This window comes from Lepisosteus platostomus, chromosome 8 (genome assembly GCF_059453375.1).
Source record: "Lepisosteus platostomus isolate fLepPlt1 chromosome 8, fLepPlt1.hap1, whole genome shotgun sequence".
NCBI classification, from domain to species: domain Eukaryota; kingdom Metazoa; phylum Chordata; class Actinopteri; order Semionotiformes; family Lepisosteidae; genus Lepisosteus; species Lepisosteus platostomus.
The window spans coordinates 19,492,325-19,513,367 of record NC_142618.1 but is presented as its reverse complement, the minus strand read 5'-3'; the positions used below and the strand labels follow the sequence as shown (position 1 = coordinate 19,513,367).

Below are 21,043 nucleotides of genomic sequence, written 5' to 3'. Positions count from 1 at the left end.
GGGTGAAGGCAGATGTTCCAGAAAGACGGTGGAGTGTTTGTAGGAGACCACAGATTGATAAATGTATTGCTCTATGAGACGTCTGGGTTCTTTCTACAACATCTAAATTTGCCTTTTTTCAGCTCATGACTGTTTTATTGTAGTACTGTATAATACACACAACAATTTAAATAATTTAAATTTTAAAAAATCTTTTAGAATAATAGCTTGCATATTGATCTACTGTATCAGCTAAATAAACAGCTATATCAGCACTGTGTTTTGGGTTTTTATCGTGCTTGAAACCCAACCATTTGCACAGTACTGTATATAATGTGGCAGTTACGTATTGCAGAGATGATATCTGGGATACAGAGTGGTTTAAACAGTGCCTGCCAGTAGCTGAGGTGGTTTCTTCAAGCTGAGGACCTCAGTGCACTGCTCAGTGTGCATTATCTTTCAGGCTCCAGCCAGCATGAGAACCATGCGTCATGATGACACACGAACCCCCTGCCAGGAGGCTATAAAAAGAGGTGCCCGTGCTCAGCTCTGTAACTAGAGGTTACCTGCCGTTTCTGTAACTTGCCTGTTCATGTTTTTTTTTTGTTTGATAAAATCAGGAACTTTCTGAATTTCAACTTTAGGCATCTGGGGTATTCATTTGATATCCCCCAAACTTATGCTAAACACCTGCTTAGCATTACTATACAGTACATACGGTATTCGGCAGATAGCAAGCTTAATCTGTCTATCTTTATCTTTTGACTTACTGCTGTTAAGAGGTCCATCTCCCCCAGCAGGTCGCTGAACATTGCATCAATGTCATCCATCTGTAAGACGATGAAACAACATTATTCATTTTTTTTAAATTCGTAAATCATTCTGTTCTTTGTCAAAGAAAATATCATTTTGCACCCAAGACTGCTGGAAACATTTTACACACCATTCTTCAGTATCATCGGAATGCTACACATGGGTCAGAAAATGAAACATTTGAGTTGAACTCTTTCTTTGCAGAACGTGAAAAAGCAAACAGTGTAGGGGATAAAGTAATATGGCCGATTTCCACACAAAGCTTAATTAGGACACCCTCCCGACCAGTATGGTGCTAGTATCTGTGTGGTATTGCTTTCTGTGGAATGAAACTGCAAGAGTTGGCCTGCAAGCATAGGGACAGGGGTTGCAAGGGTATGCAAAGCAAGGGATGCTGGGAAGAAAGGATTAAAAGCCCAGGGACAGCTCCTAGCAATGCTTTCATTTCTTAAACTTCATTTATGCTTTGAAAAGATTTGAGTATATTTTTCAGAGGGGAGAATCCGCCCCAGAATCCAGGAGAATCCGCCCCAGAATCCGCCCCAGAAGCCTGGAGAATCCAGGCTTTCCTGACATACTATTTCCTGACATAGTAAAGAAACAATGAGACATAGGTCCAGCGGATCTTGAAAACAAAGAAATCTGGTCCCTATTTCCATGTGTGAAACACTGTATATTGCTGAAGATTACAGATGTAACGTTGTGAGAATTTTCAATTTTAGCCAAAGATTTGAAACCTGTTTGAGGGGAGGCAGTCTATGAATTGTATAGTGCCAAATACTGTATGTTTTCAGCAACGGGACTGTGTTTGGACTGCCTGACAACCAAAAACATGAGAATGCTGTTGTTCTGAGAGGAGGTTTGGCCTGACTGAAGGGGACAGAAAATCAAGGTGCTATTATTTTAAAAACACAGTTTCAAAGGCCAACACCCTCTGACACCATGCTGTAAAAGAAATAATCCCCGGTTTAGGGCAGATTATTTTCGGGTAAAAGTTCAGGAGTGAAATTCATAGTAACTCTGGACTCTGAAGTGTAATATTTAAAGTTAGATTTAAATGTGTCATTGATGCACTTATCCTTGGTCATCTTGAGCAGAATGAGTACCCGGACACTTCCTGTGAGGACAAGCTCATTCATTAACGGTATTTAGTAAAAGGTATTAAAATCAGGTACTAGTCTTTGAGAAATTCGACAGACCTTTTTTTTCCGATGGGGTTCTCACTGGTTCAATGGTGAGTGGACACAGATACTTCAAGCATGCACTTGCAGTCATGTACAGCCTGAAACAGTTCACGTTTCCCAGTGTACATGTCTCACTGCTATAAACTAGAATAAAGCATAGATCCAGGTGGCTTGGGTTTTTTTTTAATTGCCCTGCTCTGCTCACCATGCTCACTGAAACTACACAAGCAGAACTACTTGCACGTGGTGTGTAGGGTCTTCACTCTAATGAAGAAGTAGCATTATTGGTACCATGGTTCCTAGGTTTTGTTTTGGTGATTACAAACTACACAGCTGAAATAACAGAACAGCATACCACTGAGCCACTGTAATAGGCAAAAACATCTGTACCTACCTGATGTGACTGGCCACCAAGACATTTTTCGACATTTTTTTATGTGAGCACAAGGCCAAGTAAAACAGATCATAGGCTGATCAACCTGTATCCTATTTTTGCCTCCAAAAGGAAAAAAAAATCTGTCTAGGGTTAACGTTGAAATATTCCAAATGTTTTCCCTTGAACATAGTTTGAGTCTAAACATTTTTCTGTTTTTGTATCACATATGGGCCTTTTTATGGCTTGAGGTAATTTCCCCTTGATCTTCAATGTTTTCATGGAATAAATCAATTCACTTGGACACCGCATTCCTAGAGCTGTCTCTCAGATTACACTTAATGTTGAGCATTAAGTGTCTGACAGACTTCTTAGGATTTGTTAGGTTGCAATTTTAACTTCCTGAGACATAAACCACATAATATCCTGAATATTCTAAACTCTTAGATCAGTGCTCACAGGAAAACCTGAAATCGAGTCATTGAAATCTAATACCATTATTTTCTATATCAAAATGGTTTGGCATAGCTTCTAAGCTTGAAACTTAAAGTGTTTAATACCAATTTTATTTCAATCTCCTCCTCCCTGTTTCTTTCTTTTATCTTTTGGACAAGCACTTGATGGCATTGAGGTGAGGTCATTGGTTCTAAATCTCTAATTCAGGTTAAGTTGTTAGAGTTGTTGATTTTTCTTTTACTTCTAAAATCTTGTATTGTATATAGTATGTAGATGGAAGATTTCTGACTAATTTGCTTAAAGAAAATAAAACCAGTTAAAAAAGTAGAAAACAAACTAGGAAGTTCATTCACAATCTCCCTTTTAATTATTAAGATTATTTTGTCTAAGATTGTTCTGGCTGAATTATTTATTATGAGACATTTTCAGTACCATCAAGTTCAGAACATTTTTGAAGTTTTCACTATAAAAGAAACAAAAATGTTGACAAGATCAAAGTTTTGAACTACCAAGGACTATCATCAGCACGGACACACAATTTTCAACCCTGTTCAAACAATTTTCAGCTCCATTTCACAGGTCAAAATCCACGAACTGGTGTGCATAGATGCACACTATTTTAAATTCAGAGTGCATTTAATTTGGAAAACACTGAGCCATACAAAGATCAGCTTGTGTTGTAGATAAATGAACAATATACAGTACACACATGCAACATAATAACCAGAGTTTATTTAAACTGTACTGTTCTTAAGGTGTTCCTTAATAATAGATGGTATAATTCAATGGCCAAAGAGATCACCATATCAATCTATACAGTATTTTGTTGTCCTTTCAGATATATTTAAATAGTGTTAGGTTCACATCAAATCAGGGGTTATTGTTACTGTACATATACTGTACATGAACAAGTACTAGGTTTATTCCATGATAAAGAGAAGAAAAAAAACACAGCATTTCGGCCGTGGAGCCTTCTTCAGGTGTGAGTACACCTCACAAACTCATACAAAACTCATTATTCTGTGATCTGTAATACTGTAGGAAGTTCACTGAAATATTTATGGTGATAAGAAGGTATTACTGTGTGCCAAAGAGAGAATATTCCAGTTCGAACATAATAACATTGCACAAATCTGAGAAAAAGAACAAGAGGAACAAGACATTCCTGTGAATTCTCAGTATTATCCCAATAACATCACTGCTTACAATAATATGTTTTATAGGTACAGTGGCTTAACTTTTACACCAGCTTTTCAGGCTTTTAGAGTGATCATGACCCATAAAACTGTCTCAGGAAGATTTCTGCAGTCTATATATATTATTACTTGTTCACCTCAATTTCTTTTAAAATGACATTTCTTAAGATACATAACAGTATGAGGCACCTATTTGGTAATCCTTCAGCTTCTCTGATCCTTGTTTTCTGACTGATGCTTTGAAAATCAAGTAAACATTGCTCCCGCTATCTGTGTAAGTATCAATACTCCTGCAAAGAATCAGTCTGTATCATGTGCTTCAGTTTAACCCTTTGGCTACTTCAAGGGGTTTAGGTTTACTGGGGGCTGGGGGGTCTTTCTGGAACAAACCGGACTTGTACCAGCAGGAGAGTTTGCACTTGAGCCAGAGGAACACTGACATATTGGTGATTAATACTGTATGTAGATTATCTGATTAGGAGCACCTTGTTGCCTGATTTCATCAAGACTCAACATGGGTGGGCCCGAGAGATCACTGTATAGATCTATCCAATAAATGTTTTTATAAAAGTCCTTTCAGATATTTCTAAACAGTATTACAGTAGATTCACATCACATCAGCACTGGGATCGAGATCTTTAAGGAACATCTGGCTGCAGCAGTAAGAGGCACAATTCCCTCTAGACCAGGAGTTCCACACCAGTTCCCCAGTATAGTGGCAGAAGGGGTCAAAGTGCTATAGGAGGCATCCTTTAAATGTGGTGTTAAACCGGAGTCCTGATTATTTGGGTAATTCAAGATTTCCTAGCACATAGTAGAGGGGTTAACCCTGGTGTTCTGGCTAAATTGTCACTTTTCTGATCTTGCACAGTTTCTCTCAGTCTCCCTACATTTACATTTAAATGCATTAGGTACAGTACCTGTGGAATGAGACTGCTAGCACATAATAGTACCCGTGGGTCACCCCAGCAGTATTGGATGCAGTGGGTTCTATGTTCCTCCTCTTAAAGATGCACGTGAAGCATTTTGGGTTGAAAACTGCTTTGCAAATTTCATTCATCACTAAAACTAGGGAACTGCGAGGCAGGGAGATCACAACAGGCCACTTCCTGTTGAGCACAAAAAGAGCTAACACTTGTTCTTATACGCCTGTATCTCAATCACTAGAATCACAAGGGAAAAATACACAAGAACTCTAGGCGTTAACAGCTAATTATGACTTTATAGAAATAGACAGAGCAGATGGATGGGGACAAATATGAAATTAACAGGTTCACTTTTTTCTGACAAACACTGGATAGAAGGAATAGGGGAGTGGGACTCTACAGGTATATCAAAAATAACATTAAAATGGAAAATAGAAAACAGCTTAGCAGTAGGTGTATACTATGAATCACTTAGGGCAGAAGGGGCTGCATACTGTATCAGGTATCAGGCATACATGTAAGGTATCAGGTTGGTGCAAGCAAAGGAGAAACTATATTAAAAAGAGTTTTCCATTTTACAAGAACCTTTAATGATCTATTCCTTTCCAACAATCAGGATATAAATTAATTTGATAGGAACATTGGGAAATTATGACCATAGCATGGTACCATTCATGATTGATGGTTAATGATTTTTCTTTAAATCTTTAAACCTTCTCTCTAAACTCAGGGTTTAAGATTACAAAGGGAAGTGTAAGTGCCTAGAAGTGGTGAACTGGGAAAGGCCATAAAGGGGTGGAGGTACTAGAACCATTACTGTATGTTAAAAGCACAGAATAACCAGAACATCTCACATAGGAAAATACAACCGATATTGTATCGCTGAAGAATTAAGAGCAAAAAAGGAACTTTCTACAGACTCTTCTAAAGACCACAAGTTAAAAAAGGAAAAAGAGTCAACCAAACTACAGATGCAGATCAAAAAGAGAAAATAGAGGCGCGAAGAGGGACAGAAAAGAACATTGCAACACAGGCACATATATTACAAAACGTTTTACTCAACATTGCAGCAGTAAAAAAAATAGTTTGAAGTAAATAGTTAACAAGTCAATAGAGCTTCAGTTATAAAAGATTAAAAAGAAATAGTTAACATACTGAATGAATAGTTTACACGACTTTACAAAAGCAAATAACACTCAATATGTTCTATAGGGGATATGTCATCTTTAATTACCACCACATTGTGTTATTTTCTCAGTTGAAAGACATGAGGGATGTTATTCATACCCAGGATAAATCAGTCCACCCTTTGGATAGAAATTATGATCGCAGGTTGGAGAAGAGCAAATTTAACATTACCTCCTGTAGAGGAAGACGGAGACAGAAATTTTTTTCTGACCTGAGACAGAAAAATTCAGACTAATCTGTCTTCCGTTGGGCTAAACAGGAAGAATCCTTACTAAACAAAACAACAGGATTCTTGCAGACAGCGGATACAGAACTATATAAAGGGAAGATCTTATTCTACTAACTTGCTAGAATTCTTTGAGCAAGCAAAAAGCACAAATTACAGTACAGCCTAATACATGATATATTTAGATTTCCATATAACTCCCTCATAAAAGTTTCTTTCTCAGTATAGAAGCCACAGGAATGCAAATATACGCACATGAGCTTTATTTGATTTTATATTGTATTGAGCATATCGATGAACAAAGATGATTTGACACTGAAGCTTTGTTTTTTTCTGTAATGTCTTTAGTACAATCTTGATGCTTTGATTTGATATTTTACACTCCTTGCAAGACATACAGTATGGGCATTTTCTTGCATTCCTTCATAAAAAAAGGAGCAGGTTAAGACAGCAGAGCTTGAATGTCATGGATATAGATGTGTAACTATTGCCGTGCAGTGTACATGCAGTATATGGCAAGCTCCCAATATTGTTTCATTAGTTTTGATATTAGTCGCTACTCAGAGAGCAAAAAGTGGAAAAAAAAATACTGTACATTAACGTAAATGAAGGTGGGTCGTAATAAACTGTGTCGAGAAAGCGTCAGAATCTCCTTCACAAAATGGTGCTTTCTCTCTAGGCCTTTTTCAATGATAGCACCCAGGAAGCAGAAGCAAAACATGTACCCTTAAGTAGAGGAAGTGGTTGCTGCAATGTGTGCTTGCTCCACATCAAAAATGTAAGTGCACCACTCAACAGGAACTCTGACATACGAGTACACAACTTCAGAAGATTATTTAGAAACTGCTCTTAGGACATACTGTATCTGTCTCCATAGACAAAATTACATACATTTCTTATCCTTTATAACAGTGTTTTTCCTCACCTTGAGAACAGCAACTCAAATTGTGAAGTGAACAGTGAAGTTGAGAATTCTGTGATTATTTTTGTTACTGTCTGTATTTGGCTTTTTATTGTAAGTCTGTAAGTGCTTTTTATTCAGAAGGGCTTTAGATCAGAAGAGAAGACTTTCTTTGCTCACCACTGATCTGTAGGACCCGCCTTGTGGCTAAAGGTTGCAGATAATCTTCCTTTGATGGTATCGCTTTAGTGTAGATTATTGAAAAAAACAGTTTACCTTTATAGTAGAGAAAAGTACACACTTTTAAAATGCATTCTATCATTCAACCTGCACCTTTTTCCACATTTTTGCATTATAAAGCTCGATATTCCCAATTATGGATCCACTCCAGAACAAACTAAGAAAGCAAAACAGTGCAAAAGCACTATAATTCAGTAGATAGACTGCATGCTTAACAGCATAGAGGTCTTGAGTTCAAAAACCACTTCCTCCACATTCTGCACAACAGCTACTGGTGACATTATTCGATGTTTTTTCAACCACGGCCCACCAGAATGTCCGGTCCCCACAACGGATCGATATGGGTAAATAAACCATATCCTGGTTACATGTACATAGTACACACTTACAAAATTCCAAAACAGGAGTACTTTAGATGGCCTATGTTAGACTGTCCATTAACTAAATTTAACATGATTTTTGCTATACTATTCCTGATTGCAGCCAATAATAGTAATCGCAAAAATGTCTTTATTTGCGTCCTTCCTCCTTGCTACCCCACAGAGTTTACAGTAACAAAACTGTTTCACTGAAAATATAGCCTGTATTTTTGACATTCACATATAAGGCATTTAACAACAACACCCTCCTCCAATACTTTCCACTGTACAGTATGTCTTCCTCTGTTAAAGACACCAAGCGTAACTGGATTAGCAAACCTCAGCCTCTGACCTCTAATACGGGTCTACTTACTGTGCTAACATACATTAACACAGCCTGTCATGCATAAATTGCTCATCCTGGTGAGGGCTGTAAGAAGCCAGTATATGTCCTATATGTGCAAAGAAGGACTGAGAACACACAACTGCTCTCCCAGCAGATGGAATGCCAGTCCACTTCCAGTTCCATGGAGAAAGCAGAAATCTAGCCAATCGGATAGGATAGCCAATCAAGCCAAATCAGCAAAACTCAGGGAGATGGAAGGAAACTGGAAGGCCAGGTGAAAACCCATGTGAACACAATGATAACATGCATTCCACACGGACAGGTAGGTGCTCGAGTCTGTGATTAAATCCAGGAACCTGAAGGTGTGAGATAGCAGCACTAATCATAGTGCCACATCTATCATGAATACCCGTCTATCAGACTAATTTAAAGATCATGCAGAACACAGATCTAATTCTAATATGTGCAGACTAATGAGGACTACTATTACTGTCATACAATTGTTTCTTTTTAAACAACAAACAGACTACACAGCAAAAGTTGGTGCTTGCTACAATTAATATACTATGAATTGAAACTAGAGTCGAAATAAATTGAAATTCATTTGCAATAAGCTAAAGGCATTTCATTGACACCCTTCAGTGAATTACGAGGATTAATGGAATTAATCCAGGTGTTAAGTATGGTGCATTTGAGTTGTAATGCTCAGACAGTATATTAACATTCACTGACACATGCTATTGGTGAAAGGAGCTGTTTATAATTCAACCAGATTGGACGTGCCACAGAGGACTTTATCAGAATTATTCAGTTCAGCATCTACGTCATGCAGTGATTGTCTTAATTGTTGTAAAAGGGATATAACTGCTTTATCAACCTGCAGCTCAGAACTGGCAGCCCACTGAAGCTCAGCAGGTGTGAACCTGGCCAGGACAGGAGACTCCTGGGAAAGCTAAGGTTGCTGCTGGAAGAGGTGTTAGTGGGACCAGTACGGGGCGCTCACTCAGCTTTCTGTGTGGATTCTTATGCTGTAAAACCTGAGGAAATCTCAGTGTGTTTCTCGAAAAATGTAGGTGTGTTACCCCAGCTTTCTGGCCAATTATTATTATTTATCTGTTCCATAGATTGGCTTCAGTGGTTTAATCTTTGAGACTGAAATCCTAATAGCTGTGAAAATCACAGGGCCCCACCAAGAATATAGCAGAAGTTAACAATTTTAAGTCAGGTGTCTCAAATAATGAAGAGAGAATTATTTTAAAGGTCCAGGAGCCCATATCTGAAATTATAAGAATAACATTGTTTTATAAATTGCTGTTTAATGAAGTCTTAACTACAGGTGAGTTTAAAAACACAATCCTCAGAGACTGTCACATTGCTTCAATGTGAAACTGAAATTAAAATCTATCAATATTGTAGTTTGTTTTACTACATGCACGCTGTTGTTCTTCTACAGTATGTTTAATGTGGTAGAAGACACTTCTTTAGTGAAAGTCATTAGATAAATTTGAATAACAATGAATATATATTTTAGGTTTTTCACATGCAGCAAACCAATTATACCACAGTGTAGAAAATGTTTCACAGTAAAAATTATGTGCAAGACAATCTGAAGCAGTATACACACAGAAATCATAATTATGGCCACATTGCAACTTTTATCTGTTTTTTATGTTTTTCATGCATGTTTTTATTTTCTACTTTTTTATTAATTTGTTATTAATGTGTCGTGTTTTCCTTGAAAGTCTAGAAATTTAAGTTTGCTTCATTTATTGATTGAGTTTGCAATAGAATTTTATAATGAGGTGCTTGAAAAGCATATTGTTCAACACTGAAAATGATCTCGCTGAACCTCTACTGAACTGTAACGCCAACCGACCACATTGCAGAAACATGGACAAAGAGCCAGAAGACATTATTCCTTCCTCGAGGGGTGTGAAAGCACATGTGTGGGTTTTGTTTGTTCTCCATAAGCTGACAGTTATACGACATGAAGGGCAAGATTCTCACGAAACATTGTGCAGTCTCTCGGAATGCCCTTGTGTGACAAAAGCATTTCTGAAATAAAGAGTAAAGGGAGAAAAAATTTATTCTCTGTTATGTTTTAATGGCTCAGTAGTCTATTAAATAGTCACAGCACACATATTCTGTCAGGTCCATGCTTATCATTCAGTCCTCGCTGCCCTGTGAGCACGTACTACTGTCTCTAAACCTTCAGGTGTCCTCGGCAGCACTGACAATGAGTCGGCTTCCACTCCCCTCTTCCCCTGTTGGCATCCTACATGGCACAGGGTTGGAACCCTACTTCAATCCCCACATACACTCTTCCTCACTATCTGGTGTCCTACACACCTCATCTTCAGTACTGGCCGTATGACTCCTCTTTCCCTGCTGGCATCCCACCTGGAGAAGAGTGGTCCCCCGACTCTCTAACCTCCTCTTTGTTTCTTCCTCAACATCAGGCGCCCTACCCACCCTGCCTTCAGGCTCTTTCCCTTTCCTGCTGGTATTCCACCTGGAACAGTGATGACCCCCAACCTCTTTCCCCTCCCCCTCTACCTGTGGCCCTAACCCACCTGCCCAGATCTTTGCATACTGTATCTACCTTTCTTCTGTGACTCCTTGCCTTGCTCCAGCTAGGCACTCTGTATCCCAACTGATGATATTTCTTCCTCTAGGGTCTATAAATCTCTGCTTTTTGTCAACAGAAATGTGGATTCTGCCTCCGTCTTAATCACTCTAAGTCTGCTTTTCAAGCTTTCACAGTTTGTGCTTCGCTTTTTCTGCTTACCGTGACACCTTGTGCTTCCCAGCATGTCAGGCTGAACCAGATGCCTCTGTCTCTGATATTAGCCTTTGCTTTGGCAGGTCTGCTTTCACAAACACTTCTGACAGTTTTAAAGCTCAGGACACACCCGACCTCAGCAGTGGAAATTTCGCCCCATCGCCCTGTGGAGTGTAAATATTGACTTCGGTTGTTGTCTGTTTTGCGGGCCACTCCCCATCAGCTGCATTATTTGTATCTCCTGCTCTCACACTTCCCTGCAACCTCTCTAACCCTCAATGACCCTCAATCGTTCTCATTCATTACTCCTCACCCTATCTCTCTTGCCAACCCCTGTTTTTAATTGCAGCCATAAGACGCCTGAGGTCGCTGCATCATCTTCTCTGGGGTGTTAAAAGCTCTGTCAGCCTTAAGGCAATTGGACACAGAATCTCCTCATCAGTTCCTCCACATGTACAGCTATTGTGGGGACATACTCCCACTCGTTTTGCATACCCATGAGTCCCAGCCTCTCCTTCAAGATAGTCAGCTCCCCCTAAATGACTATAAACTGCACTGTGTCAGCATTGAACTCACAATATAATTGGTCACTGAGGCAAGCCAAATTGCCTAGCTTGCGAAGCTGGCAGAGTAAATATTTTTAAACTAATGCCTGTCGGACCTTATCCATGGCACCTCTTTTGGATCTGAAACAAATAGTATTTCACAATCCGCACATCAGAGAAAAATGCTGTCTCGCACATTCCCTTTTGGATGCCTTCACGGCATTTACGACTGTGTGACACTATCATTCTTCCTCTCAGAGTAAAAAAACATTATAATTAAGGACACAAGGATATCCAACACATGAACCTTCAAGGTGCCTTACCTGTATTTGCAAGCATTTATGCCTTTGTGATCTCCAGGACATAATGCTTATCAGTGCTTCAATAAAGGCACTGATACACAGTTTTCACAAATTAATTCTCTCTTGCATTTCAATCCTTTGTACTGCATTGGTGGTTTCCTTGTCCTATAGTCTGGTAGTTGGCCCTCAGGAAAGAGGGAAAGGCCAAATTGTCTTATGCCTAGCACCTCAATAATTGGCTGATGTTATTCCCTGTGAAGGGGACTTCTATTGAAAGTTCATGGGGAATGTCAAGGTCTCCCAGACCTATAATACTCTCCATAATTATTCTCAATAAACCTCTCTATAATTATTCCTACAGTAAATGCATTTTAAGCATTTTTAACCCAGTGTTTGTATTAGGTGATATTATGCCTTGTGGAACTCACTTTGAAAACAACAACATTGACAATGATGGCAACAGCAGTAACGTAGATTTAAGCTGCTGACGCTGTTGCTGTATTCATACTTCTCATCTGTATATATTTATATCTCGTTTATTAAGTGCTTCTGCCTTTCAAGGCTTTTAGTGAAATAATATTGATGTTTCTGCCTACAATGAATGGGATTTAGTTGCAAAACCCGACAGTCACACCAGCACAAATGCGCAACATTCCAAGAAAATCTGAATTGACTTTGCTGAAGCAAAGTGAATTGAAGGGGGCTTTGCCTCTTTCTAATAGGAACACACTGTTTTTTTGCATTTGACATGATCTAAAGGTAAAGAAACTTTCAGACGACCTCTACTACCTAAGACGATTGGTAGATGGTCCTGGTCCTGGAGTGCCTGTCTGTCTTGTGGGTTTGATTCCAATCAGCTCTTAACAAGTGCAGTCAGCTCATTGTTGGCGTAATAGGATCAAATCTTGCAACTCTTCAGGTGCTGCTACTTCAAGAGACCTGGAGAACCTACAGGCACACTGGCCCTCCGTGACCAGGACCGCACTCACAAGATCTAAGAGGTCGAATCAAAACCCATTCCCTTATTCTTCCTTTATGAATGTCCATGTTATTGCTGGTATGCTAACATGCACCAGAATGCATCATCTAACAAGATGTAGAGGAGCAAGAACAATTTTGTCTTTCTTAAATAGTCGGTTTTGCACATCTACATCTATCATCTATATTGCATTGTGTGTCTAAACAATATATACGATTAGACAGGTATAGTGAACAATACATTCCATGTTCTGTGCATTAATAGACAAGGTGTACACAATATTTTGAAAAAAAAACAACAACAAATTGCTCTTATCCACTTTTATGTTAAATGATGGTGTATATTCCATAACTATGACTCTTTCAAACCATGACTAGTGTCCATGACCACACAGCTATTTTGGAATCTCATGAGTGTATGACTAGTCTGGGCATGAGACATAAGACAGCTACATGGGAAATAGCTTTTTGTTCACCGTTGTAATAAAAAAAAAGCTCATGTCTAACTCAGAAAAGACAAAAAAAGGACAAACGATGCATGGAAGTTGCGATTTTTCTGTTCTTAATAATCACTTCATTCGATGTCATTCAAATTCTGTCTGTTTCATGTGTCAGACAAGGAATGGAATACATTGGTATTTCCTTTTAATATATTGGTATTTCCCTCTCTTAGGACACATTTCATTTCATTTTTAAGGGCCTTCTTCTAGGCAGGTCCATTGACTTGTGCCTTATTGGCTTAACCAGTTTTCAAAGGAAATCTACTGAGATAGTAAATCTTTCAGTGAGTTGGCATCCTGCCACGAAGGCTATAATCATTTGACACAATACTTAGAAAACAAAGGGCTCGGCCACAGCTGAGTCTTAGAAACAGATGGTGGTTTCAGCGCAGCCATGAAAGATTGTTATTGTAAGAATTTCTCAACAAGGTTTCAGAAAATAGCAGTAACAGCAACTCCCCTTGTGTTCAAGCCACTGTTATGGAAACTGCACTCTTCTCTGAACACAACTTCAACTTACATTCAAGGTGATAAAAGTAACACAGTTTCACAACAATGTGATTGGATGATTTGTGTATTTTACAAGCTTAGTACTGTAGGTGTGGTTGACATGGTGAATGAACAGAGTGAGTATTTTACCTAAGTGGTGACTTCACATTTACATATGAATGTTTTTGATTTGTCTGCAATAGAAATCCAATGGCTCCCTGAAACTGCGATGAAAGACTTGACAGAACTTAATTGTTATTCATAAAGGCAAAATGCTTGTTCCGATCTAATCCCTGAAGGTTTGTTTGTGCCTGTGAATACCATTTTTAAATGAGAAAATGTTTTGTTTGCTTCAATTGAAATGCATCTTTTACATCTGAGCTCACTGGTTTAGTTCCCACCTCTGTCTCTACAGTAACAGAAACTGTCCTTGTCTAGTGTTCTTCCAAGTGGAAAATACACATAATTGGTCATAGTCCCTAGAAAAAAAGTAATACTTAAATAGGAAGTAATTGAAAAAGGGCTGATCATATGTGGTGAGTCTTCCATGGCACACTAGTGCAAATGAAGTGCCCCTGTCAAAGAGGCTCTTGTCGGGAAGTCTTACTCCTGTGCCATAGATTAAAAGGAGATGTGACACGACACCACAAAGATCCCCCAGTACCTACACAGACATTCTAATAAATAGCTTGAACAACTACTTTTTTATTATAAAATGTGTGCGACGCAAGTAGCAGTTCTCCACAATAAAGGAATCTGTTTTGGTTTTGACTCAAGAAACCCGAGATTTTCCTCCAAGATGATTTTCTTTGTGAGGATGCCCTGCTCACGCTGTTTATTCACACAGTAAATTACGGAAATAATGGCCACTAATCCCACATTAGCTGTTTACAGGAGATTGTTCACAGATCTGTTTTGAAAAAAAAAAATGTTTCTTCATATGTGTGTTTTACTGTAGTATTTTCATTCATATTTTGAGAGATGTAGATGACCTGCAGTATGTGCGACAGGCAGACTAATTTCTTGCCAAGGGCATTTATTTTTCCATACCTCATGTTTGTAATGACACATAACCTTTGAAAATCTCAATGTGTAGAGTTGAGAATTGATATCTTTTCACCCTGTATGTTAGGGTGAAATAGAATAGATGTTTATTAAAGCTCTCTTTTAAACCAGCCATCCCAGATGTCTCGCACAGTTGACTTTATTTCTGTCTGGATAACTGATATGGAAACAGAAGCTAAATGATAAAGAACAGAAAATGGGTCTGGAACTCAGTCCATAACTCTCAAAATGCTCTTTATGTTCTTGATGCGTAACTTACATCAAGCTCCTTGAATAAACATCAAGCGTTCTCAATTGGTTTACCCCAAATTAATAAAAGAACAATAAATATTTCTGTCATATTTTGTGCGCATTGTGGTCTGAAATTGTTTACATTTAAAAAGGTTTTTTAAACCTTTGGACTGTGGACCATCTATATTTAGGAATGTGCAGCATATTAGTGTTAACACAACACCAAATTGTCTTCATATTGTTAAAAGAGACCCCAGCTCAATAAATGTCACCCTTACGTTTTAATATGAGGGTGTTTGACTTGCAGCTGTACTGTATGTCAGACCCATTAGACATTCTGCTTTCTGACAGAGTCAATTTTGGGTATACCCCCTGTATGGAAGATGAATAGGGAATGAGAATCAGTATAGCTGCAGATAAGTCCAGTCTGTAAGACTTTGCACCTTCCCCATTTCATACAGAGAGTTAGGATTTCTTCTCACATACTTAATAACGAGAGTATAGTACATTGGAAACTACACTCAGCTGAGGACAGTGGGAATCCAAATAAGTTTGCTTTGCTTCTCAATCAGAGTTTAAGGTATTTAAAGAGGAAATCCTCTTTTAAACAGGTTAAAAAGATATCTGGTATTATCAAAGAGAATAATGGATTGTTCTTAATTATCCTTGAAATGTAAAAAAATGAAACTAAATGGTTTGAAACTTTAGGTTTTTACTCTTAAACCAAAAAATATAAGGAAGAAAATACGGATTTGCCTAACTATTTTTTAAGAATCCTTAATAATATATATATATATTTTTACATTTCAACAAATATGTACAGCAAATGCTTTTGCTGACACTTTCCAGGCAAAGATAAAACACTTGGTGATTCACAATGTTTTTGTTAAATAGATGCATTTCTAAAATGTTGATACTTATTGGTGTCAAAGGTAAAACACTCTTATGGTAGGTGATTTATTTTTTAAATATGGGTTATTATCCAAGCTCTGAAAAAAAGTCCCTCTTATTCAATTAATTGCAGCCTGGTATAGCCAGTGCCTCTTTCATGCTAAAACTGATTTTAGATCAGGGTGTTTCAAGAGCTTCTATTCTTTCATATTTAAAAAAAAAAATCTAAAAATATTAGGAGGGCTGAAGAATATGTTGCAAGATTTTTTTTTAAATCATTTCAGAATCTCACACAAAATGTCATGGAAAAAGGGACAATTCCTCTTTTTTTTAAATGCTTGGCCTCTTTAGAGAACTAGAAACAAAAATAAAAGTGCTATAAGCAGTATGTGAAACTTCTTGTTTTTATAGACCGTAGCTGAAAACTTTATCACAACCACTCACACTCAGTAGAAAAAAAAACAAGTCTCTATTATTAAGCCCAAGTTCTATCTGTGCTGCAATTCACTAACACTTATAACACGAGAAAGCACCACCCATCTATAGCCTTATCGCTGCAAAAACAGCACTACTTTAAAAACAGAAATTTGTGTACCCTGAATAGTTTACTTCTAGAAAGAATAAAACAAAACCATATAATGTGACAGCCATGTTGAAGAGAGATTAAATAAAATCTCTCTAGGTAAATAAAGTACTGTATGTATATTAATATTATTGTCCTCAGATTCTGAACACAGTACATTTATCCTTTATCTATTGCTCTTTGTATTTTTTGCAATGTGAGTCATGGTGACTTGAACCAGCCTATATCTTATCGAAAGAGGAATAGTGCACATCACTCAGTATCACCATCTTTCTTCTGTTGATTATCTTCACAGAGTGAGGCCAGAATAGCATTGGGTAATTCTCTACAGTTCTTGTTTGTTTTTAAGATATGATGGCATTAGGCATCATATTTAAGGATTGTTCTTGGTAGTTATTTTGTGTGGTTAAGAAAATTCCAAATCCAACTGACTGATTATAGCACATGCTAACCCGACAGCTCTTGGCTTCTTGATTGACGCGTATAAGCAGCTTAAACAGTAGGAGTAGACCGCTTATGCTCAAAGAGTTATGATTACCAATGTACTTCAAGAGAACGACATAGAAACGTATCACTGGCAGTGCCGGGTGTTGATGAAGCAGTTTGTGCTGATGAGCCAAGGCAGGTGGGATAAACATCTTTCAACAGAATCAGCAATGACTAGTCATTATACTGTATGCACTGTATGAACCTGGAGGTTACTCAACTTTGCCAGTACACCGGTCAAGGAGGAAACTAAGGACTGCCTATGTCTGTCTCCTCAAACTGAACCGAGAAAATTTGCTGCAGCAATCAGAATCTCATCAGGAGTTAGGATGCCCAGGGTAAATAAAGAATTTTCATTTTAATACTTCAGCCACACAAACCAATCATGGGTTTGTAACACCCGGCCAGACCTCCTGAATAGCTGGATGCCAAAAGTCCAACAATACTGCAGTTGAGTTACTAAAAAAGACTGAAGGGAAATGAGAGGACGGGTAAAGCATTTCTTCAGATATTCCTTTCTCAGCACATTCGTTTTCTCACTGTTGTCTCTTATGTTCTTCATGAAAAGATGTTAACACCATTCCAAGCAATATCCAACACAAAGACAGGCTAAGCAGCAGGGCCGATCCCTCTCTGACACCATCAAGTGCTGTAACTGTGACTGAGGAAACACAGCTTACTGGCAACTCTATATTTTATCCTGGGAAATTATTTTCACAACACAAATGTGTTGTCACCTTCTTTAAAGCAGTAGCTTGAAATGGGCTACATGAGTACATGAAGCAGTAAGTAGACTGCTAAATCAACAGGGTTTTTCTTTTTTTAAATATGCATAGTGCACAATATGAGGTAAACAATGCCACATAACAGGCTGTTGTTTTCTCTGTAATTTCTTAATATGACTTTGACTCCAGAGAACGGGGATTTCAAAAGATTGTCTCGAAGACACAGTTGCCCCTGTAACAGGTTCTGAGTGGTTTACACTCAGCTACCATGAGCAATTTGCATGCACACTGAGTTCAAAACCCCCTCTTTTCTTATTCTTTCATTATTTGAAATAATGAATCATTATTGCGCACACACTTAACTGAAAAACAGCTCTTACTTGACTGAAATTGTTCATTGCAGCTGCATGTCCTTTACAGTGTATCGTACAGGAGAAATAATAAATTATTCACTCAAACACATCATCTTATACAAGCTGTTCATGGTTCATGGCAAAAACTTAAACAAATGTTAAATTATATACAGCCCCCTTAGCCACTGATCTTTAATCAGATCATAACAATATGCCTTTCAGATTCACGTCTTGGTTAGTCTTTGCTGCTATTAAATAAATACCTTGAAATGTACAAACCTGTAAATAGTATATATATATCCCATTCAAATGTTGGCCTTGAAATACAGTACAAACAGAACCATGAGCTATATTCTCTTAATAAACATGTCATGCCTAAATGTAACAATTTGAACAGAGGCAAAGCACAAACATACTGTACAGACACAATTCAAGTCTTCTTTTCAAATAGTAAAGATTTTATTCTAAATATTAAGAGACACTTAAAATTCTCTACTTTGAAACTAGTAGCAGATTCTCTTGTATTTTTAATGCCTCTGGGTATATTTTACACAGTGTAATTCAGAGTACAAATACTTTTAATTAATTTTTACACAAGGTCAAAAGGGAAGCCATGAAGCTCTTTGCTACTATAAAACCTACTGTGTCTGAAAAAAAAAGATTTCTTAGAGAAATTTAAAAGAACATCTTTTTTCCCCACAACATGTAAAGAGGAGAGAAATATCAAATAAAAAACTACGTCATGCTTACTCTAAAAGTAAACTGTACAATGTGCTTTGATCGGAAATCTTAACACTAATTTGCATTACAAACCATACTGTATAATGCAGAGTGAGTCAGATTGAAACAAAATTTAATGAAAGGTCTTACCTTTAATTCTCTCCCCTTAGGCAAACTTGACCAGTGTAATATTTCTAAAAGAAGGCATGGAGTTACACCGTGTAACACAGGACTGAGATATACTAGGCTCTGCTTCTTTTTGTCAGTTACTTCGACTTCCTGTCTTTTGAGGAAGTTTGAAAAGGATTTGTGCAATTCAGTGAAAAATTTGGTACAATTTAAAATTGAATTCTTATGTTTAACATTCTACATTAATGATATCTAACATAATGTATACATTATAGATAATATAATACTCTGCTGATCTTGTGAATTTGTAGATTGAATTATACATTGACAATAAGTACTGAGAAGCAAAGATTGTCATCGTGTTTTTTGTTCCTTTTTGTTTTTGTGGTGGAAAGAGATCTTATCAAAATAGTACTCATTTTCTGTGCAGTAGCTGGAACATTCAGTGCCAGCCTTCAATCTGTTCTGTTTCTTAGCAGGTGAGGAACGAAGGAACAAAGCCTTTTAAGATCAGAACTAGTTTCCTTCATAGGATAACAGTCAGTGGAAAAGTTATTAATTATGATTATTGGCAAAAAATAGTTCCGTTCAATATTTGTGCTAAACTAATTAGTGCATTTGTTTATCGACTTGGCTGAACGTGTTGAATTGCATTGTGGTCATTCCAGCCTTTTAACGGCGCTCTGCCCTCCAAGTAGCAGTGAATAATGGATGCCTTTATCTGGCCTGATCAGAGAGAGCAATGTGTACTGCCACTGCCCCCATCTGACGAAGCCAAAAACTCAGGAGGAGATTCAAGTCGCATTCCTGGAGCGACACTTTGAGGTAACTTTTAAAATCTCTTAGTTGGATTCCATTCATCCGTTATTCAAATGGGTATATATATTACAACTTACCATACAAGGAGCAAGTACAAGTTTGCCTTGAATATAATCAAATCCTGTAGTGTTGCATGTTCTACAGACTATGTGACTGTCCCTAACCCCATCACTTTGGTATTGGGACATGACACCTGCACTCTAATACTTGTGCTTTTATGGAGATGAACCTGGAAAAGTACCAGCTTTAATATCATAAATGTTAAAAAATAATACATTGATGATTTTACTTTACTATTTTAAAATGATTTTCTTAACTTTCTAAGAGTTACAGGACAGTGGAAGACTGACCATGGCAAGGAGGAGAAGAGGTCGTAGTGGAATATCAATCCAAGAAATCATTTTATGTGTTAAAACAGACTCCTTTGTGTATGGTTATTCCAGTAAACTTGTCTGTGGTATAAAATGCTGCTGAATAATCTAATGTCACAACAGTAATGCCCAAACTGTATACTGTAAATTGAAAGACACAGTTCAATTTAAAGCCAATATTGTTTTTAAAAAAGGGCATTCTGCCATTCCAGGCTCTTTTCTCAGGAGCAAGCGGAGTTCTGGAATTGTGAAACTGGAGTTCTTCTGTTGCCTAGCGATGGGTTGTGGCACTTTAGGCACAACGTTCTTCAGGACACAAGGCAACATGCCTCACTGCCTTCCCTGTTCTGGCCATTGGCTTTCACAAAGGGGCTCTGAAGTCAGAAAGACTAATGACCGAAGCCCGCCTTGAAGGTTTCGTCTTCAGTGTGCGAAAATTAAGACTTCGTTCTCATGAATGTAGCTAGGGGATTTCAGTGAATAAGATAAAAGAGGAAGGGCTGTTGTGCAAGAAAAGGAAAGTGTTGTGCACATAACCTACATTTTTGCTGTTGATTTTATGTGTGTGTGTGTGTACGTGCGTGCGCAGAAGTGGTTCTGAAAGGAACTCCATTTCAAGAACTATCTATAGCAAGAAAAAAGAGCAGCAATGTATTTATTACAACAGCAACGATGCCAGAAAGAAGAAGAAAAACCAAACCCAGGATCTTTTTGTGGTGCTTCAGTTCCTAAAGTAGAAAGAAGGGAAACAACCGTATTCCATTGAAAAGCTTTACGTGTTCGACAAAGAGAAGGGTGAATATTTAATCACTTCTTCCTTAATGTCCCCCTTTTAGTCACCATTCAGATGCCTCTTCCATGGCTATATTATCTAGAGCAGTCTATCT

The 21,043-nt window shown here is 37.8% G+C and overlaps 1 protein-coding gene across 2 annotated transcripts in view; it reads right to left on the bottom strand.

Moving 5' to 3' along the window:
• apbb1ip (amyloid beta precursor protein binding family B member 1 interacting protein) overlaps window positions 1-19,498 on the bottom strand; it is a 44,774-nt gene extending 25,276 nt beyond the window's left edge. For both annotated transcript variants that reach the window (XM_088642767.1, XM_088642768.1), the window contains exons 1-2: window positions 18,988-19,498; window positions 750-809 (exon numbers count right to left, since the gene is read on the bottom strand). In XM_088642767.1, coding sequence (XP_088498893.1) covers window positions 750-809 — 60 coding nt within the window. In that variant the 5' untranslated portion in view covers window positions 18,988-19,498. The remainder of the gene's footprint in view (window positions 1-749; window positions 810-18,987) is intronic.
• Window positions 19,499-21,043: the final 1,545 nt, after the last annotated feature.